This window comes from Rana temporaria (assembly GCF_905171775.1).
Source record: "Rana temporaria chromosome 2 unlocalized genomic scaffold, aRanTem1.1 chr2h, whole genome shotgun sequence".
NCBI classification, from domain to species: Eukaryota; Metazoa; Chordata; class Amphibia; order Anura; family Ranidae; genus Rana; species Rana temporaria.
This window is the reverse complement of record NW_024404413.1, coordinates 867,501-889,279: the sequence shown is the minus strand read 5'-3', so window position 1 is coordinate 889,279 and position 21,779 is coordinate 867,501. Positions and strand designations below refer to the sequence as shown.

At 50.5% G+C, this 21,779-nt stretch overlaps 1 protein-coding gene across 4 annotated transcripts in view; it reads left to right on the top strand.

The window, feature by feature from the left end:
* The window catches only part of NUMA1 (nuclear mitotic apparatus protein 1), a 93,759-nt gene that overhangs the window by 18,051 nt on the left and 53,929 nt on the right, over positions 1–21,779 (top strand). For all 4 annotated transcript variants that reach the window (XM_040334100.1, XM_040334102.1, XM_040334099.1 and 1 more), the window contains exons 3-10: positions 2,248–2,333; positions 6,309–6,379; positions 6,482–6,570; positions 11,772–11,852; positions 11,937–12,027; positions 16,095–16,221; positions 18,986–19,143; positions 21,681–21,779. The exon at positions 21,681–21,779 is cut by the window's right edge and continues 16 nt beyond it. In XM_040334100.1, the coding sequence (XP_040190034.1) occupies positions 2,248–2,333; positions 6,309–6,379; positions 6,482–6,570; positions 11,772–11,852; positions 11,937–12,027; positions 16,095–16,221; positions 18,986–19,143; positions 21,681–21,779 (802 nt within the window). The remainder of the gene's footprint in view (positions 1–2,247; positions 2,334–6,308; positions 6,380–6,481; positions 6,571–11,771; positions 11,853–11,936; positions 12,028–16,094; positions 16,222–18,985; positions 19,144–21,680) is intronic.

The following is a 21,779-nucleotide window of genomic DNA, read 5'->3' as shown; positions in this document are numbered from 1 at the left end:
GAAGAATGTTCCTTACATTGGTGATCAGTGGGAAGAATGTTCCTTACATTGGTGATCAGTGAGAAGAATGTTCCTTACATTGGTGATCAGTGAGAAGAATGTCCCTTACATTGGTGATCAGTGAGAAGAATGTCCCTTACATTGGTGATCAGTGGGAAGAATGTTTCTTACATTGGTGATCAGTGAGAAGAATGTTCCTTACATTGGTGATCAGTGAGAAGAATGTTCCTTACATTGGTGATCAGTGGGAAGAATGTTCCTTACATTGGTGATCAGTGAGAAGAATGTCCCTTACATTGGTGATCAGTGAGAAGAATGTTCCTTACATTGGTGATCAGTGGGAAGAATGTCCCTTACATTGGTGATCAGTGAGAAGAATGTTCCTTACATTGGTGATCAGTGAGAAGAATGTTCCTTACATTGGTGATCAGTGGGAAGAATGTCCCTTACATTGGTGATCAGTGAGAAGAATGTTCCTTACATTGGTGATCAGTGGGAAGAATGTCCCTTACATTGGTGATCAGTGAGAAGAATGTTCCTTACATTGGTGATCAGTGAGAAGAATGTTCCTTACATTGGTGATCAGTGGGAAGAATGTCCCTTACATTGGTGATCAGTGAGAAGAATGTTCCTTACATTGGTGATCAGTGAGAAGAATGTTCCTTACATTGGTGATCAGTGGGAAGAATGTTCCTTACATTGGTGATCAGTGAGAAGAATGTTCCTTACATTGGTGATCAGTGGGAAGAATGTTCCTTACATTGGTGATCAGTGGGAAGAATGTCCCTTACATTGGTGATCAGTGGGAAGAATGTTCCTTACATTGGTGATCAGTGAGAAGAATGTTCCTTACATTGGTGATCAGTGGGAAGAATGTTCCTTACATTGGTGATCAGTGAGAAGAATGTTCCTTACATTGGTGATCAGTGGGAAGAATGTTCCTTACATTGGTGATCAGTGGGAAGAATGTCCCTTACATTGGTGATCAGTGGGAAGAATGTTCCTTACATTGGTGATCAGTGAGAAGAATGTTCCTTACATTGGTGATCAGTGGGAAGAATGTCCCTTACATTGGTGATCAGTGGGAAGAATGTCCCTTACATTGGTGATCAGTGGGAAGAATGTCCCTTACATTGGTGATCAGTGAGAAGAATGTCCCTTACATTGGTGATCAGTGAGAAGAATGTTCCTTACATTGGTGATCAGTGAGAAGAATGTTCCTTACATTGGTGATCAGTGAGAAGAATGTCTCTTACATTGGTGATCAGTGGGAAGAATGTCCCCTTACATTGGTGATCAGTGAGAAGAATGTTCCTTACATTGGTGATCAGTGGGAAGAATGTCCCTTACATTGGTGATCAGTGGGAAGAATGTCCCTTACATTGGTGATCAGTGAGAAGAATGTCCCTTACATTGGTGATCAGTGAGAAGAATGTTCCTTACATTGGTGATCAGTGAGAAGAATGTTCCTTACATTGGTGATCAGTGAGAAGAATGTCTCTTACATTGGTGATCAGTGGGAAGAATGTCCCCTTACATTGGTGATCAGTGAGAAGAATGTCCCTTACATTGGTGATCAGTGGGAAGAATGTTCCTTACATTGGTGATCAGTGGGAAGAATGTTCCTTACATTGGTGATCAGTGGGAAGAATGTTCCTTACATTGGTGATCAGTGGGAAGAATGTCCCCTTACATTGGTGATCAGTGAGAAGAATGTTCCTTACATTGGTGATCAGTGGGAAGAATGTCCCTTACATTGGTGATCAGTGGGAAGAATGTCCCCTTACATTGGTGATCAGTGAGAAGAATGTTCCTTACATTGGTGATCAGTGAGAAGAATGTCCCTTACATTGGTGATCAGTGAGAAGAATGGTCCTTACATTGGTGATCAGTGGGAAGAATGTCCCTTACATTGGTGATCAGTGAGAAGAATGTCCCTTACATTGGTGATCAGTGAGAAGAATGTTCCTTACATTGGTGATCAGTGAGAAGAATGTCCCTTACATTGGTGATCAGTGAGAAGAATGTCCCTTACATTGGTGATCAGTGAGAAGAATGTCCCTTACATTGGTGATCAGTGAGAAGAATGTCCCTTACATTGGTGATCAGTGGGAAGAATGTTCCTTACATTGGTGATCAGTGGGAAGAATGTCCCTTACATTGGTGATCAGTGAGAAGAATGTCCCTTACATTGGTGATCAGTGGGAAGAATGTCCCTTACATTGTCCCTGTGTGTCTCTTCTATAGGTGAACAGTCTGAAGGTGGATGACCCCATAGAGCGCCTGTCTCAACTGCAGGATCTCAACATCATCATCAAAATCGTCAATAGACTGTAAGTACTCAGAGAAATAACTTTTAGTTTTAGACCCCCTTTCACACGGAGGCGCTATAAAGCTAAATATGGCGCCCTGAAAGAGCCGGGGTGTTGGGTGACTGGCCTCGGGACTTTAAAGGTGTCAAATTGGTAATAATGAAGTCCCTAATAAAACATGACTATTATAGAGAGATCGTTTTGTTTATTTAATAATAAATTTTTTTAACAGACAATACCACTCTCTCTACATGTTTCACTCGGCAGAGCTTCTTCAGGAGATTAGGTTGTGGTGTCTGTTATGCTGATTTTATTTTTTTATTTTTTCAACCACTTCAATACCGGGGGGGGGGGGGGGCTTGCGCCCCTTTCCTGCCCAGGCCAATTTTCAACTGTCTGCGCTGTCACTGTTTAAATGACAATTGTGCGGTCGTGCTACACTGTACACAAACAGAATTTTTATTGTTTTATTCCCACAAATAGAGATTTTTTTGTGGTGGTATTTGATCGCCTCTGAGGTTTTTATTTTTTGCTATACAAATAAAAAAAAGACCAAAAATTTTGAAAAAAAATCTTTTTTGTTTTTTTGTTCTGTTATAACATTTTGTAAATAAGTAAGCTTTCTCCTTCACTGATGGCACTGATGAGGTGGCGCCAATTAGGTGGCACTGATGGTCACTGGTAGGCAGCATGGGTGGCACTGATGGGTGACACTGGCCACTGAAAGGCTGTAATGGTGGCTACTTTTGGGTGGCATTGATAGACGGCACTGATAGGCGGAACTTATGGGCATCGATACGTGGCACTGATGGGCACTGACATGCGGCACTGATATTCTGCACTGATGGGTATCCCTGGTGGCACTGGCAGGGATTTTGAATGGGCACTGGTTGGCAGCTGCCTGGTCACCGATTGGCATTCCCTGGTGGTCTAGGGGGCATACCTGGTGGTCCAGTGTGGATGCCCATCCCTGGTGGTCCTGGGCGGCATGCTGGTGGTCCTGTGCGGTGATCCTCCCCCCCATCAGGAGAGCAGCTTATCAGTCGCTTGTGAGGAAAAGCCGTTAACATTGTGATCACCAGTGATTGGACACGGCTGATCACATGGTAAAGCGCTCTTTGCCGAGATCAGTGTAGCGGCGTGTCAGACTGAAGTCCAGCATTTGCATCCATAGACACGAATGCTGGACTCAGCCCCGCCCCCGCGTCATTGCATTTGATTGACGGCAGCGGGAGCCAATGCCTGCGCTGCTATCAATCAAGAGCCGGGACCCAATGCAGAGAGGGACAGCGCATCGTCGTCAAGTGAATTCGAGGCTCAGGTAAGTACAACGGGGGAGGGGGGGGGGGGCGCGGATGACAGAGGCCGGTGAATACCAGAAGTGTCTTCTTAATGCAGAGGATGCACGAGGATTTACAACACCTTAAAAAGGCAGTGTTGGAAAGTAATGGCGGCCACACAAAATATTGTCATTTGGGCCCAATTTGGACATTTTCACTTAGGGGTGTCCTCACTTTTTTGTTACAAGCGGTTTAGACATTAACCACTTAAGGACCGCCCAACGCCATTATACGTTGGCAGAATGGCACAATCGCGTATGGGTATGTCCTCTTTTAAGCGACCAGTCCGAAGCTCCGTGACCGCGCCCGCCGACCCGATCGCCGTCGGTGTCCCGCGATCGGTCACCGGAGCTGAAGAACGGGGAGAGGTGTGTGTGTGTAAACAAACCTTCCCCGTTCTTCTCTGTGGCAGTGTCACTGATCGTCTGTTCCCTGATATAAGGAACAGACGATCAGTGATGTGACACATCCAGCCCCGCCCCCCTAAAGTTAGAAACACTCATGAGGTTACACTTAACCACTAGGGGGCGCTGTAGTGGTTAACTCTCAAACTGCAATTGTAATTTTCACAGTAATCAGTGCATTTTTATAGCACTTTTTGCTGTGAAAATTACAATGGTCCCAAAAATGTGTCAAAATTGTCCGATGCGTCCGCCATAATGTCGCTGTCACGAAAAAAATCGCTGATTTAGTAGTAAAATAATTTATAAAAATGCCATAAAACTATCCCCTATTTTTATAAACGCTAAAAATTTTACGCAACCAAATTGATAAACGCTTATTGCGATTTTTTTATTTTTTTTTATTTTTTTTTTACTAAAAATATGTAGAAGATTACGTATCGGCCTAAACTGAGGAAAAAAATGTTTTGTATCTTTTTGGGGGGATATTTATTATAGCAAAAAGTAAAATAAATTGCATTTTTTTTTTTTCAAAATTGTCGCTCTATTTTTGTTTTTATAGCGCAAAAAATAAAAACCGCAGAGGTGATCAAATACCATTTGGATTTCTCTTCTGTTCATTTTCTTATCAATAAAAAAAAAAAATTTCTTCTGAAATTCTTCTTAATTTTTACAGCTTTTTTATTTATCACACCTGCCTAAACGTTTGCACAGTACTGTACCTTGACCTTGCTGTTCAGCTTTTATTTGGAAGTTGTTTTTTTTTTTTCTTTTCTTGGCTCTTTGCCTTCCATTGGCTCGATGGTTTAATCAGCCAATCGGTTGGTTGTCCTCTGGTGGCCGTTCCTTCCCAGGGCAGTTGGCGACACTCCCAGGAACCTTCCATTACTTCACATTGGAAGTTTATTAATTGAATGTGACAATGAGGAGTGTAGGAGCGCAATACAATCGGGTGTAGACCTGAATACAAATAATTGGAAGGGGGCAATATTCATTAACCACTTGCTATACCGGGCGCTTGAACCCCCCCCTTCCTGCCCAGGTCGATGTTCAGCTTTTGGCGCTCTCACTCTTTGACAATTGAGCGGTCATACAGCACTGTACCCACATGACATGGTTATTTTTTTTTCTCACATAAATAGAGCTTTCTTTTGGTATTTAATCACTACTGGGGGTTTTATATTTTGCGCTATAAACAAAACAAAAAAAATGTTCATAGTTTTTTTTTTTGTCATAAAATGTTGCAAACAGGTAATTTTTCTCTTTCACTGATTGGCGGCACTAATTGGCAGTACTGATGGGCACTGTTAGGCGGCACTGGTGTGTGTGTGTGTGTGTGTGTGTGTGTGTGTGTGTGTGTGTGTCTCTCTCTCTCTCTCTCTCTGGCACCCCCGTGCTCCAGCTACTTGCCTGATCCTCCCAGCACAAGACTGCTCTGGCACCCCCGTGCTCCAGCTACTTGCCTGATCCTCCCAGCACAAGACCGCTCTGGCACCCCCCGTGCTCCAGCTACTTGCCTGATCCTCCCAGCACCAGACCGGTCTGGCACCCCCCTGCTCTAGCTACTTGCCTGATCCTCCCAGCACAAGACCGGTCTGGCACCCCCGTGTTCCGGCTACTTGCCTGATCCTCCCAGCACAAGACCGCTCTGGCACCCCCCGTGCTCCAGCTACTTGCCTGATCCTCCCAGCACCAGACCGGTCTGGCACCCCCCTGCTCTAGCTACTTGCCTGATCCTCCCAGCACAAGACCGGTCTGGCACCCCCGTGTTCCGGCTACTTGCCTGATCCTCCCAGCACAAGACCGCTCTGGCACCCCCCGTGCTCCAGCTACTTGCCTGATCCTCCCAGCACCAGACCGGTCTGGCACCCCCCTGCTCTAGCTACTTGCCTGATCCTCCCAGCACAAGACCGGTCTGGCACCCCCGTGTTCCGGCTACTTGCCTGATCCTCCCAGCACGAGACCGGTCTGGCACCCCCGTGCTCCAGCAGTCTTGAAAATGGACTGTTCCGGACGTCAGCATGCTCCATAGATCAGGAACAGTCCATTGCTGGTCTCTGGGGGGGGCGCCATTTTCTGTAGGAACGAAAGATCAGGAGAGTATAAACTTTGTGCTCATCCCTAGAAACCAAAAAAAAGGGGGCAGTTAACCTGTGCAGTACACCGCACAGGGGGGATTTTGCCAATAATTGGCTGGTTTGCATAGACTCTGATTCTTCTCGTTTATTAACCAGTCTGTCTTCTTGTCTTCTCAGGAACGGGAGCTCCGAGGAACATCCACCCATCCTCCAGAAACCTCCAGAGGAGCGTCTGGCGTTTTTACAAAGTAAGAACACCCCCCCCCAAAACTCCTCAAGGGTGTGTGGAGTAATTGTTGGTGAATTGACTTGTTGTCTACCTCCTGTTAATGAGTGTCCCCCCCTTACAGAACACTGCAGATGTGGATCGAAGGCAGAGAACCTGGTCCAGTGGGAGAGGATCGTACACGGAGAGAACAGCGACTTGGAGATCTGTAAGGTGAGGCCGGTGGGCTCCGTTTTTGAAAAACGCACCATAAGCATAGGAAAGTCGTGACGAAATCGCGTGCGTTTTTACGATAGGGTTGATCCGATACCAATGTCGATGCCGAGTATTTGCCGGAGTACTTTTACTCGGGCAAATGCTCCAATGCTTGATCCGATACCTGGACAGTCGGGTGATCGGTACGGCGCAGGGGAGGAGTTACAATCACCGATTTTCCTGTATAGAATTCAATAAAGCAGCCGACAGTCGCTTCTCCTCCACTCCCTCAAGCCGCTTTCAGCTGCGTTATTGAAATCTATACAGGGGGATCGGTGATTGTAACTTCTCCCCAGCACCGCACCGATCATCCCTGACTGTCCCCCATATCCTCCCTCCTCGATCTGTCAGGATGGAGAGCGGAGGTAGGAGCCGGTAAATAAGTAATTTACCGGCTCTTTCCTTTTCCGAATGAACAGTCAGTGATCACTCGGTCTGTTTGTTCATAACTGTCACTGAGCATCGTAAACCTGTGTTTATGATGCTTCAGTTTATGAATGGAGAGGAGCCTCTGTCTGGTGATGTAGATGGGAGCGATGTTGGGAATGGCCTTGTATGTTGTGGTTAGTATTTTGAATTTCACCCAGGTAGGGGAGGGGAAGGGAAGGGGAAGCCAGTGAAGGGATTGGCAGAGAGGAGCAGCAGTCACGGATTGGTTAGTGAGGTGAATTAGTCTAGCAGCAGAATTCATAATACTGAAGGGGGCAGAAGCCTGCGTAAAGGTCAGCCATTAAGGAGAGAGTTGCGGGAAATAATCACGGAGTGAATAAGTTGCTTTGTGGTGTCATTGGTCAGGAAGGGTCGGATTCTGGGTAAGGTGGCAGGATTTAGCCAGTGATTGGATGTGGGGGGTGAAGGAGAGATCAGAGTCAAGGATTACACCCAGGACCCTGGAATGTGTGGAGAGACCAATGGTTGTGGTGTTGATTTTACTGGTAGTCATGGGGGGGGGGGGCAGGGTTTAGAAATATTGAGTTTGAGGAAGTGGTGTGACATCCATACCGATATGTCATTCAGTAAGTTTGAGATCCGTGAGATCGAGGGGTGAGTTGAGAGATTTGGGTGTCATCCAAATATGGGTGGTATTGGAAGCCATGGGAGGTTATCAACTGGCCCAGGGAGGAGGTATAGAGTGAGAATAGGAGGGGCCCAAGGATGGAGCCTTGGGGTACCCCAAGAGGAAGAGGAGCACAGGAGATGGAGTGGTAGGTGACCCTGAAAGTGCGCTGAGATGAGTAGCGGGAGAACCAGGATAAAGCAGAATCATGGAGGCCAAGGGAGTGTAGTTTGCCTAGGCGGAGCAGGTGGTCAACTGGGTCAAAGGCAGCAGAGAGGTCTAATGCCGCGTACAAACGATCGGAAATTCCGACAAGCAAACCGTGGATTTTTTTTTTCCAACGGAATGTTGGCTCCAACTTGTGTTGCATACACACACACGGTGGCGAGCTGAGAAAAATGAAGTTCAATGATTCCAAGCATGCGTCAAATTGATTCTGAGCATGTGTAGGATTTTTGTGCGTCGGAATTTCCGGCAAGAACCTTTTTTGTCAGAAAAATTGAGGAACCAGCTCTCAAATTTTTGTTGTCGTAAACTCTGACAAAAAGTCAATGGAGCCCCCACACGGTCGGAATTTCTGACGAAATGCTCACATGGGACTTTTGTTGGGATTTCCGATTGTGTGTACGCGGCGTTGGAGTATGGAGCAATGACCATTGGTTTTGGCAGTTAGTAGGTCATTGAGTTTTTTAGTAGGGCAGTTTCAGTAGAATGTTGTGGGCAGAAGCCAGACTGTAGGGGGTTGAGAAGGTTGTTGTCCAATCGGTCATGGACAAGGTGTTCGATGAGCAGGGAGATGAGTCTTGAGTTATTTAAACAGGTTGGGTCTAGTGAGGGGTTTAAGTATGGGGGTAACCAGTAGTGCATGTTTGAGCGGGGAAGGAAAGGTGCCGGCGGAGAGGGAGAGGTTGAGGATAGCCCGGGGACAGTGTCCAGGGGACAGGTAGTGGGTTGGGGAGTTGAGGATAGCCCGGGGACAGTGTCCAGGGGACAGGTAGTGGGGTGGGCCATGGATAGCGCGGGGACAGTGTCCAGGGGACAGGTAGTGGGGTGGGCCATGGATAGCCCGGGGACAGTGTCCAGGGGACAGGTAGGGGGGTGGGCCATGGATAGCGCGGGGACAGTGTCCAGGGGACAGGTAGTGGGGTGGGCCATGGATAGCCCGGGGACAGTGTCCAGGGGACAGGTAGTGGGGTGGGCCATGGATAGCGCGGGGACAGTGTCCAGGGGACAGGTAGTGAGGTGGGCCATGGATAGCGCGGGGACAGTGTCCAGGGGACAGGTAGTGGGGTGGGCCATGGATAGCGCGGGGACAGTGTCCAGGGGACAGGTAGTGAGGTGGGCCATGGATAGCCCGGGGACAGTGTCCAGGGGACAGGTAGTGGGGTGGGCCATGGATAGCCCGGGGACAGTGTCCAGGGGACAGGTAGTGGGGTGGGCCATGGATAGCGCGGGGACAGTGTCCAGGGGACAGGTAGTGGGGTGGGCCATGGATAGCGCGGGGACAGTGTCCAGGGGACAGGTAGTGAGGTGGGCCATGGATAGCGCGGGGACAGGTAGTGAGGTGGGCCATGGATAGCGCGGGGACAGTGTCCAGGGGACAGGTAGTGAGGTGGGCCATGGATAGCGCGGGGACAGTGTCCAGGGGACAGGTAGTGAGGTGGGCCATGGATAGCGCGGGGACAGTGTCCAGGGGACAGGTAGTGAGGTGGGCCATGGATAGCGCGGGGACAGTGTCCAGGGGACAGGTAGTGGGGTGGGCCATGGATAGCCCGGGGACAGTGTCCAGGGGACAGGTAGTGGGGTGGGCCATGGATAGCGTGGGGACAGTGTCCAGGGGACAGGTAGTGAGGTGGGCCATGGATAGCGCGGGGACAGTGTCCAGGGGACAGGTAGTGAGGTGGGCCATGGATAGCGCGGGGACAGTGTCCAGGGGACAGGTAGTGAGGTGGGCCATGGATAGCGCGGGGACAGTGTCCAGGGGACAGGTAGTGGGGTGGGCCATGGATAGCGCGGGGACAGTGTCCAGGGGACAGGTAGTGGGGTGGGCCATGGATAGCGCGGGGACAGTGTCCAGGGGACAGGTAGTGGGGTGGGCCATGGATAGCCCGGGGACAGTGTCCAGGGGACAGGTAGTGGGGTGGGCCATGGATAGCGCGGGGACAGTGTCCAGGGGACAGGTAGTGAGGTGGGCCATGGATAGCGCGGGGACAGTGTCCAGGGGACAGGTAGTGGGGTGGGCCATGGATAGCGCGGGGACAGTGTCCAGGGGACAGGTAGTGAGGTGGGCCATGGATAGCCCGGGGACAGTGTCCAGGGGACAGGTAGTGGGGTGGGCCATGGATAGCCCGGGGACAGTGTCCAGGGGACAGGTAGTGGGGTGGGCCATGGATAGCGCGGGGACAGTGTCCAGGGGACAGGTAGTGGGGTGGGCCATGGATAGCGCGGGGACAGTGTCCAGGGGACAGGTAGTGAGGTGGGCCATGGATAGCGCGGGGACAGGTAGTGAGGTGGGCCATGGATAGCGCGGGGACAGTGTCCAGGGGACAGGTATTGAGGTGGGCCATGGATAGCGCGGGGACAGTGTCCAGGGGACAGGTAGTGAGGTGGGCCATGGATAGCGCGGGGACAGTGTCCAGGGGACAGGTAGTGAGGTGGGCCATGGATAGCGAGGGGACAGTGTCCAGGGGACAGGTAGTGAGGTGGGCCATGGATAGCGTGGGGACAGTGTCCAGGGGACAGGTAGTGAGGTGGGCCATGGATAGCGCGGGGACAGTGTCCAGGGGACAGGTAGTGAGGTGGGCCATGGATAGCGCGGGGACAGTGTCCAGGGGACAGGTAGTGAGGTGGGCCATGGATAGCGCGGGGACAGTGTCCAGGGGACAGGTAGTGGGGTGGGCCATGGATAGCCCGGGGACAGTGTCCAGGGGACAGGTAGTGGGGTGGGCCATGGATAGCGCGGGGACAGTGTCCAGGGGACAGGTAGTGGGGTGGGCCATGGATAGCCCGGGGACAGTGTCCAGGGGACAGGTAGTGGGGTGGGCCATGGATAGCGCGGGGACAGTGTCCAGGGGACAGGTAGTGAGGTGGGCCATGGATAGCGCGGGGACAGTGTCCAGGGGACAGGTAGTGGGGTGGGCCATGGATAGCGCGGGGACAGTGTCCAGGGGACAGGTAGTGAGGTGGGCCATGGATAGCCCGGGGACAGTGTCCAGGGGACAGGTAGTGGGGTGGGCCATGGATAGCCCGGGGACAGTGTCCAGGGGACAGGTAGTGGGGTGGGCCATGGATAGCGCGGGGACAGTGTCCAGGGGACAGGTAGTGGGGTGGGCCATGGATAGCGCGGGGACAGTGTCCAGGGGACAGGTAGTGGGGTGGGCCATGGATAGCGCGGGGACAGTGTCCAGGGGACAGGTAGTGAGGTGGGCCATGGATAGCGCGGGGACAGGTAGTGAGGTGGGCCATGGATAGCGCGGGGACAGTGTCCAGGGGACAGGTAGTGAGGTGGGCCATGGATAGCGCGGGGACAGTGTCCAGGGGACAGGTAGTGAGGTGGGCCATGGATAGCGAGGGGACAGTGTCCAGGGGACAGGTAGTGAGGTGGGCCATGGAGAGGAGTTTGAACGTATGAAGGAGCCCTTGGGAATGCAGCTTTGGCTGGGTTCACACTACGGTTTTCCCGTCCGTCAGCCGCATACGATTTATATGGAAAACCGTATGCGGCTGAAACGGACAGGAACGTATGGAACCGCACACATGTGCGTTTTCCATTGACATTAATGTTAAAGGAAAACGTATGCGTTTGCCATACTGTTTTAAAAACGACCGCAAAACCGTGGTTGAACACGGTTTTGCGTACGTTTAAAAAAACGTTTTGCCAGAAAATCGTACGCACCCGGATGCATCTGAGTGCATACGATTTGCAATGCATTCTCTATCTATACGTTTTCCCGTCCGTGCCCGTACGTTTTCAATACTGAAATCGTATGCGGCTGACGGGCGGGAAAACCGTAGTGTGAACCCAGCCTTTCTCGGTAACGGTTGGTTCCAGGCTGTTTTGGAATTGTATAATGTTATAACTCTCTCTCTCTCTGGTTTTCAGATCCTGGTTCTGCTCTTCTACGTCTCCAACATGAAGTGTAAGAATGCCCAGGACTGGGAGAGCTTTGACCACAAGACACAAGTGAGTCCCTATGTGGGGTTGATGTAGGGTGTATACAGAATTGGAGGTGACGGGGATGGTTGACGTTCTTCATTCCTTTTGCAGACTAACCTGGCCTCCATCCTGAGATTCATCATGGACAATGAAGAGGACCTGTCCCATGAGGACAAACTCATCCGCTTCCTGCAGAAGAAAGGTGATCACTGGGGGTGGTGTACTGAGCTGAGGGGAAAAAATACATTCTTGTACATCCAGTGGCCTCTGGTCCATGCCATGCTGGTCCTACTTGGCTTCTAACAAAATCTGCCGCACTTTAACCACTTCCCGCCCGGCCTATGGCCGATTTACGTCCGGGAAGTGGTTACACAATCCTGACAGGACGTCCATGCGCGCGCGGCGATCGGTGATGCGGGGGGGTCAGTCTGATACCCTGCATCACCGATCTCGGTAAAGAGCCTCCGGCGGAGACTCTTTACCACGTGATCAGTTGTGTCCAATCACGGCTGATCACGATGTAAACCGGAAGAGCCGTTGATGGCTCTTCCTCACTCGCGTCTGACAGACGCGAGTAGAAGAGAGCCGATTGGCGGCTCTCCTGACAGGGGGGGTTCGCGCTGATTGTTTATCAGCGCAGCCCCCCCTTGGATGCCAACACTGGACCACCAGGGAAGCCCACCCTGGACCACCAGGGTGGGCCAAACAAAAAAAAAAAAAGATGCCAATCAGTGCCCACAAATGGGCACTGACTGGCAACATGGATAGATCAGTGCCGCCCCACAGTGTCCATCAGTGCCGCCCCACAGTGCCCATCAGTGCCCGTCTGTGCCGCCCATGAGTGCCCGTCTGTGCCGCCCATGAGTGCCCATCTGTGCCGCCCATGAGTGCCCGTCTGTGCCACCTCATCTGTGCCGCCATATCAGTGCCCGTAATTGAAAGAGAAAACTTACTTATTTACAAATTAACAGAAACAAATAAAAACGTAATTTTTTTTTCAAATTTTCAGTCTTTTTTTAGTTGTTGCGCAAAAAAAAAAAAAAAAACGCAGAGGTGATCAAATACCACCAAAAGAAATCTTTATTTGTGGGGGAAAAAGGACGCCAATTTTGTTTGGGAGCCACGTCGCAGGACCGCGCAATTGTCATTCAAAGTGCGACAGTGCTGAAAGCTGAAAATTGGCTTGGGCGGGAAGGTGCGTAAGTGCCTGGTATGGAAGTGGTTATAGAGTCCTGGTGTTGGAACATATAGACCAGTGGTCCTCAACCTCTTTAAGACTACCGTCTGGTAAATTCTTCCAAAAAGCTTCCATGACCCAACATTGTAAAATAAATAACAAATTGCGTGTGAATTGATTCTAGGATTGTGATGGGATTATGTAGCATATACAGTGCAGCAGTCGGGACCATGTACTGCATACGGTGCAACAGTCAGAGTGAAGGGGTCAGGACTATGTAATTGCACTACAAAGCTTGCTGGGTGCAGTGATCAGGAGTAAAGGGCCCCCTGACGTCCTGGTAGACCCAGGGCACTGCCAAGCATTGAGGAAGGTTGGCTAAGCAGTAGGTGAAAGCAATGGTCTAACCCCCACCTGGGGGTCAAATTAAGATTTGCCAGGGGTCACCGAATCCTGGGCTGTTTCCTGAAGCCGGCACCGCTCTCCCAGCCCTTTTGCGACCGCCCAGTAGGGCTGTCCCTTGAAACGTGTGGCTGCCCGGCAGGGCTGTCCCTTGAAACGTGTGGCTGCCCGGCAGGGCTGTCCCTTGAAACGTGTGGCTGCCCGGCAGGGCTGTCCCTTGAAACGTGTGGCTGCCCGGCAGGGCTGTCCCTTGAAACGTGTGGCTGCCCGCCAGGGCTGTCCCTTGAAACGTGTGGCTGCCCACTTGGCCTCTTCGCAGCCATCCATTCAGTTCATGTCAAGGCTGGGAGGCAGAAACTAAAGGTCAGCTGACTGGTGAGGAATGTGAAGTGGGAGGGGCTGAATGAGACCCCATCTCCTGATTTCGGCATAGGTGTCACTGCTACGAGACGCCACAAAGCCAGGGAAAAAGCCTGTGATTCTAGTTGCCATTAAAAGTCCCCACTACAGTTCTCCGATCTTCAGAAGACCTTGATCAAGAGCACCAAAGTTGGCTGGTCCCGACTGCCCCCCCGCCGGGGCTCTGCGTCTGGTCCCGACTGCCCCCCCGCCGGGCTCTGCGTCTGGTCCCGACTGCCCCCCCGCCGGGCTCTGCGTCTGGTCCCGACTGCCCCCCCCGCCGGGCTCTGCGTCTGGTCCCGACTGCCCCCCCGCCGGGCTCTGCGTCTGGTCCCGACTGCCCCCCCGCCGGGCTCTGCGTCTGGTCCCGACTGCCCCCCCGCCGGGCTCTGCGTCTGGTCCCGACTGCCCCCCCGCCGGGCTCTGCGTCTGGTCCCGACTGCCCCCCCGCCGGGCTCTGCGTCTGGTCCCGACTGCCCCCCCGCCGGGCTCTGCGTCTGGTCCCGACTGCCCCCCCGCCGGGCTCTGCGTCTGGTCCCGACTGCCCCCCCGCCGGGCTCTGCGTCTGGTCCCGACTGCCCCCCCGCCGGGCTCTGCGTCTGGTCCCGACTGCCCCCCCGCCGGGCTCTGCGTCTGGTCCCGACTGCCCCCCCGCCGGGCTCTGCGTCTGGTCCCGACTGCCCCCCCGCCGGGCTCTGCGTCTGGTCCCGACTGCCCCCCCGCCGGGCTCTGCGTCTGGTCCCGACTGCCCCCCCGCCGGGCTCTGCGTCTGGTCCCGACTGCCCCCCCGCCGGGCTCTGCGTCTGGTCCCGACTGCCCCCCCGCCGGGCTCTGCGTCTGGTCCCGACTGCCCCCCCGCCGGGCTCTGCGTCTGGTCCCGACTGCCCCCCCGCCGGGCTCTGCGTCTGGTCCCGACTGCCCCCCCGCCGGGCTCTGCGTCTGGTCCCGACTGCCCCCCCGCCGGGCTCTGCTCCTCCCCCTTGCTGTGAGTGACAGGTTATTTACATATCTCGTGCACTAGCCTGAGACAGGCACATCCTGTGTAAAAAGTTCACAATAGGTGCTGACTTTTTAAAAAAAAAAAATATTTTTTCCAAGCTGGACCCCCGCTTTAAGTCCAACAAGATGCATGCCCAAATAATAGATATCACTTCATTCCCCGCTCTGTGAGGAGAGATATTGTCTTCACATTCACCGCGTCTCTCTACCTGTGTCTCCCTCCTGCTGTTCATTACAGAAAGACTTTTGTATTGTATTCTGTGAATGGGTTCATATAATACAAAGCGCTCTGTGATTGGACAAGAGGACGGGGTGGGGCGGGCACAGAAGCTGCCGGTGACTCGGCAGCTCTTAGAACTGAGACCAGAACGTCCGGAGTCGGCGCTCCGAAAGTAATAGTTATTGCAATGCTCCTGGCGCTTGGTAAAAATGTTGATTTTGTAAATTTTCTAAAGAGAAGTCCATGAGGTGACATGCGCCTGGTTGGCCCTAAGCCTTTAGTAATCCAGAACATTTTCAAAGTGGCTGAGTTCTTAGAGTTTTGGCTTCAAAATCTTTCTTCTCTTTGCCCAAAATGGCTCTAAATGCAATTTACTTAAAGGGGTTGTAAAGGTAAAAGTTTTTTTCACCTTAAATGCATTCTATGCATTAAGGTGCAAAAGACATCTGTGGATTAGCGTGCCCCCCTTTACTTACCTGACCCCCTCGATAGTCCCGCGCCGTGAACACGCTTGCTTCTCGGACAGGCTTCTCGGCTCATTTATTGGTTGATTGAAAGCAGCACAGCCATTGGTTGGCGCTGCTGTCAATCGCATCCAGTGACGTGGTGCGCCAGGGGGCGGGGCCGAGCGATACAGTGAGCGGCTATGGCCGCCAGCTGTAGCACAGGAGCGCGCCCGCAAGAACTCATCACCATGCGAGCTCGCATTTAAGGTGATGAGTTCTTGCGAGGAGGAGCCGAGGTCAGCCGCCGAGGGACCCCAAAAGAGGAGGATCGGGGACACTCTGTGCAAAACAAGCTGCACAGTGGAGGCAAGTATAACATGTTAAATAATATATATATATATATATATATATATTATTTATTAAAATATATATATATTATTTATTAAAATTTATAAAAAAAAAAAAAAAAAAAAATTCTTTACGTACTCTTCAATCTACCTTGCTTTGGAGGTGACCCTATCGCCTTTTTTTTTCCTGTATGTAATTTAGCACTGTTTAATTATAAATGCATTGGAAACAAAGTAATTCATTATTTTTTTTTTTATATTTTATTTTTTTTGTGACAGCCCGGGTCTTCTCCAGCGAGAGCGGTTCTAGCTCGGATGAGATTGCGTCGCCAAATGTGTCGGTGCGAAAATCGCAAGTGCGCTTTCTGGAGCTGCATAAGGTGGCTTCTTCCTCCAGCTTAAAAAGGTACTTTTGCAGCAGGGTATACATGCTGATTTTTAGCCTTTTTTTTTTTTTTTTTGGGACTTTGGTTGGTTGTAGTACTGTTTAACCCAGTTGTCTCCAAACTGCGGCCCTTTGCTTGCTTTTATCCGGCCCTTGGGGCACTATTTCATCCACTGATGCCAACAATGTGGCATGATTTCTCCTACCGACACTAACAATGGGGCACAGTTTCTCTCAATTACACCAACCATGGGGCATGATTTGTCCTACTGACACAAACAATGGGGCCCAACGACACCAACGATGGGACACAAATCCTTATAATGACACTAAGAACGAGGCACAACTCCTTACAATGACACCAATGATAAGGGACAATTCCTCTCAATGACGCCAACAATGGGGAAAAATGACATCAGCGATGACACCAACAATGGGACCCAATGACGGGGCACAATTGCTCCCCCTGAAACAAACAATGGGCTGTTAATTTTTCCCACTGATGTCTCTGGACCTTTTGGACTTCCACTGACCACAGTCCGGCCCTCGTAATCTCTGAAGGACAGTAAACTGGCCCTTTGCTTAGAAAGTTTGGAGACCCCTGGTTTAACCACTTTTGACGGCGGCACGGTAGTGCTCTTGTTCTGGGAGGACGTCATGCCAAGCCACTAGGGGGCGCACCCGCCACGTTACTGGGAAATCCGATGCGCGTGCCTGGCGCCGGCCGCAATGTCCGCCGGGCACCCGCGATTGCCCAGTAACTGAGCAGGACCGTGGATCTCTGTGTGTATTGATGAGGTGTAAACACAGAGATCCACGTCCTGTCGGGGAGAGAGGAGACCGATGGTGTGTCCCTTGTACATAGGGACACAGATCGGTCACCTCCACCCTAAAGTTAGAATCACTCACTAGGCCAGGGATCCTCAAACTACGGCCCTCCAGCTGTTGCGGAACTACACAGCCTTGTAAAACTCTGACATTCACAGACATGACTAGGCATGATGGCAATTGTAGTTCCTCAACAACTGGAGGGCCGTAGTTTGAAGACCCATGCACTAGGGGGTACGCATTTAACCCCTTGATCGCCCTCTAGTGTTAACCCCTTCCCTGCCAGTCACATTTATATCAGTGCATATTTATAGCACTGTTCGCTGTATAAATGTGAATTGTCCCAAAATAGTGTCCGACGTGTCCGCCGCAATGTCAGTCATGATAAAAATCACTGATCGCCGCCATTAATAGTAGAAAAAATAAAAATGCTGTAAATCTATCCCCTATTTTGTAGACGCTATGGGCTAGATTCACATAGATCAGCTGATCTTTAGATCCGCTCGATCTATCTGATTTAAGATCCGCTCCCGCAAGTTTAGGAGGCAAGTGGGTAATTCACAAACCACTTGCCTCCAAACTTGCGGCGGCGGATCGTAAAACCCCCGGCGGAATTCAAATTCCGCGGCTAGGGGGAGTGTACTATTTAAATCAGGCGCGTTCCCGCGCCGATTTAAATGAGCATGCGCCGTCCGCGAAATTCCCCGGCGTGCCTTGCTCCCACTGACGCCACTAGGACGTCGGTGGTTTCGTCCTGAGCGTAACTTGCGACGCGCGGGTTTCTGAATCGGCGTACGCAAACGACGTAAAAAAATTCAAACTCGACGCGGGAACGACGGCTATACTTAACATTGGCTGCGCCTCATAGAAGCAGGGGTAAGTATGCGCCGGGAAAACCAATACGGAAACGTCGTAACAACACTGCGTCGGGTCCGCGTACATTCGTGAATTCGCGTATCTCGCTGATTTACATATTATTCAGCGGGAACGCCCCCCGCGCCATTTTCAAATTGAAAATAAGATCCGGCGGTGTAACACAGTGTAACACTGTCGGATCTTAGCCATATCTATGCGTATGTGATTCTATGAATCAGGCGCATAGATAGGACCGGTGTAAGTCAGAGATACGATGGTGTATCAGGAGATACACCGTCATATCTCTTTGTGAATCTGGCCCATTCACTTTTGCGCAAACCAATCAATACACGCTTATTGCAATTATTTTTGACAACATTTTTTTTTTTTTTTTATAGAATACGTATCTAACCTGAGGGGGAAAAATGTTTTTTTTTATATATTTTTGGGGATATTTATTATAGCAAAAAGTAAATAATATTGCAGGTTTTTTTTTTTTTTAATTAGGGGTGTCCTCACTTTTGTTGCCAGCGGTTTAGACATTAATGGCTGTGTGTTGAGTTATTTTAAGGGACAGGAAATGTACACTGTTATACAAGCTGTACACTCACTACACAACATTGTAGATACAAAGTGTCATTTCTTCAGTGTTGTCACATGAAAAGATACAAGAAAAGATTTACATAAATGTGAGGGGTGTACTTACTTTTGTGAGTTTCTGTAACTATTGGTCTCTAATTCAGAAATAAAGGCTGAATCTCCAACTGTTTTGGCTAAAGATCTATCGCATGTCCCTCGCTTCAGCTCCGTCATTGGCTATTTTTGGGTTTGGCGATACTGAAGTCCTATCATGTCAAATACAAGGCCGTCCCTGGCGGTTCCTGTAGATCAGGGAGAGGCAATTAGCGGACCTCCCAGCTGTTGCAAAACTACAAGTCCCATGAGGCAAAGCAAGACTCACAGCCACAAGCATGACACCCAGAGGCGTGATGGGAACTGTAGTTTTGCAACAGCTGGAGGTCCGCCCATTGCATATCCCTGCTGTAGATGTTTTCTGGCGCAGTCTCTCTGCGTGTTCCTGATCACTGTCTGTCCTCCGCAGCGTCGCATTGGACGCTCCTTCCTCCCCGATGAGCGAGGTGCTGCACATGCCGCAGTTCCAGATCCGAAGACTCCGGAAGCAGCTGGTTGAGGGCCGAGACCTCCGGGATGAGTTGGAGCTCGAGCTGTCCGAGACCAGGAAACGTCTGGCTGAGAAAGGTGAGCCGAGGCACAGGGGGTGGGGGCATCTTCTAGAAAGGTGAGCCGAGACTGGGGGGTGTGGGGCATCTTCTAGAAAGGTGAGCCGAGACTGGGGGGTGTGGGGCATCTTCTAGAAAGGTGAGCCGAGACTGGGGGGTGTGGGGCATCTTCTAGAAAGGTGAGCCGAGACTGGGGGGTGTGGGGCATCTTCTAGAAAGGTGAGCCGAGACTGGGGGGTGTGGGGCATCTTCTAGAAAGGTGAGCCGAGACTGGGGGGTGTGGGGCATCTTCTAGAAAGGTGAGCCGAGACTGGGGGGTGTGGGGCATCTTCTAGAAAGGTGAGCCGAGACTGGGGGGTGTGGGGCATCTTCTAGAAAGGTGAGCCGAGACTGGGGGGTGTGGGGCATCTTCTAGAAAGGTGAGCCGAGACTGGGGGGTGTGGGGCATCTTCTAGAAAGGTGAGCCGAGACTGGGGGGTGTGGGGCATCTTCTAGAAAGGTGAGCCGAGACTGGGGGGTGTGGGGCATCTTCTAGAAAGGTGAGCCGAGACTGGGGGGTGTGGGGCATCTTCTAGAAAGGTGAGCCGAGACACGGGGGTGGGGGGGGCATCTTCTGTTATATTAGTAAATCATCTTCCTATCGGGTGTCTGCACAATGGCTGCTTCTTATATAATCACCGATCACTTGGAGCAGATGTCCTCAACCTTCTATTAACCACTTAAGGGCCTTGCTTATTTTTTAGACTCAGTGTTTACAAGATTAAACCCGTTTTTTTTTTTTTGCTAGAAAATTTCTTGGAACCCCCAAACATTTTATATATATATTTTTTTTTTCTAACCCCCCTAGAGCAGGCCTCGACAAAATCCGGGCGCCAGGTCGCAATTGTGACAAGAAATTGTGACCTGGCGCCTGGGGAAGCTTAGGGCCGCAAAGCCGCGGCCTCAATTGCCGGCGTGGAGCGTGATCGCGGCGGGCCCACGCCCACCGGTAATTGAGGGCCGCGGCCTTCACAGAAGGAAGCTGAGGCCTGCAGAAGGAATCTAGGAGTGGCCATCTTGTGGTGGCCGTTGGCATTACAGGTTACATTACATGTAGCAAAAAACAGCAGTTCTAATGTGTTTTTTCACTGCCATCTCCTTCCCTCTAATTAGAACCCCCAAACATTTATACATATTTTTTATTCCAACACCCTAGAGAATAAAATGGCGGTCATTGCAATACTTTTTGTCACACCGTATTTGCGCAGCGGTCTTAAAAGCGCACCTTTTTTGGATAAAAAAAAATCACTTTTTTTAATAAAAAAAAAAAAAAACATCAGTAAAGTTAGCCCAATTTTTTTTTTTTTTTTAATATTGTGAAATATAATGTTACGCCGAGTAAATTGATACCCAACACGTCACGCTTCAAAATTGCGCCCGCTCGTGGAATGGCGTCAAACTTTTACCCTTAATCTCTATAGGCCACGTTTAAAAAAAATTCTACAGGTTGCATGATTTGAGTTACAGAGGAGGTCTAGAATTATTGCTCTCGCTCGAACGGTCGCGGCGACACCTCACATGTGTGGTTTTTAAGACCGCTTTCATATGCGGGCGCTACTCATGTATGCGTTCGCTTCTGCGCGCGAGCTCGACGGGGCGTTTTAAATTTTTTTTTTATTTTTTTTTACACAATTTTAGCTTCTACAAAATGGGGGACTGTTTTATGGCATTTTTATTAATATATATATATATATATATATATATATTTTTTTTTTTTTATTATTCATTTTTACAGTTTTAGCTTCTACAAAACAGGGGACTGTTTTATGGCATTTTTATATAATAAGTCCCCTGTTTTGTAGAAGCTAAAACTGTGTAAAAATAAAATAAATAAGAAAAAAATAAATAAATTAATAAAATTGCCATAAAACAGTCCCCAGTTTTGTAGAAGCTAAAACTGTGTAAAAATGAATAAAAAAAAATAGAAAAATAAAAAACATTTTTTAAAATAAATTATCGTGACTGCGACATTATGGCGGACACTTTTGACACCATTTTGGGATCCTTGTAATTTTTACAGCGATCAGTGCTATACAAATGCACAGATAACTGTAAAAAGTACAATGGCAGTGAAGGGGTTAACCACTAGGTGGCGCTGCAGGGGTTAAGTGTTCCCTAAGAAGTGTTTCTAACTGTAAGGGGGTGTGGCTACACGTGACATGTCACTGATGACCGTTCCCGATCACAGGGAACAGTTGTCGGTGACGGGGTCACTAGGCAGAATAGGGGAATTCCTTGTTTACAAAGGCACCCCCCCCCCCCCGTTCTGCTCTTGCCGACCGCAATCGCAGGCCTCCCGGGAGCCTCGGCCGCACTCGAGAGGCGTGCGCGCGCCCGCTGGGCCGCAGATTCAAATGGACGTACCTGTGCGCCAATCTGCCTGCCCGTGCCATTCTGCCGACGTACATCGGCGAGCTGTTAAACCCTGCATGAGCTTAGGCCACAACATGCAAGATACATTTTGGTGCTTTTATTATACTTTTGCGGCCATTTAATCGCGGCGTCTCTTGTTGTCAGAGGCCCAGATCTTCCTGATGCAGCAGAAGATAGAGAGGCTGAAGGTGCTGAACGAGAAGCAGGCCGACCAGCAGGAGCCCAGAGAGCTGGAAGAGCTGA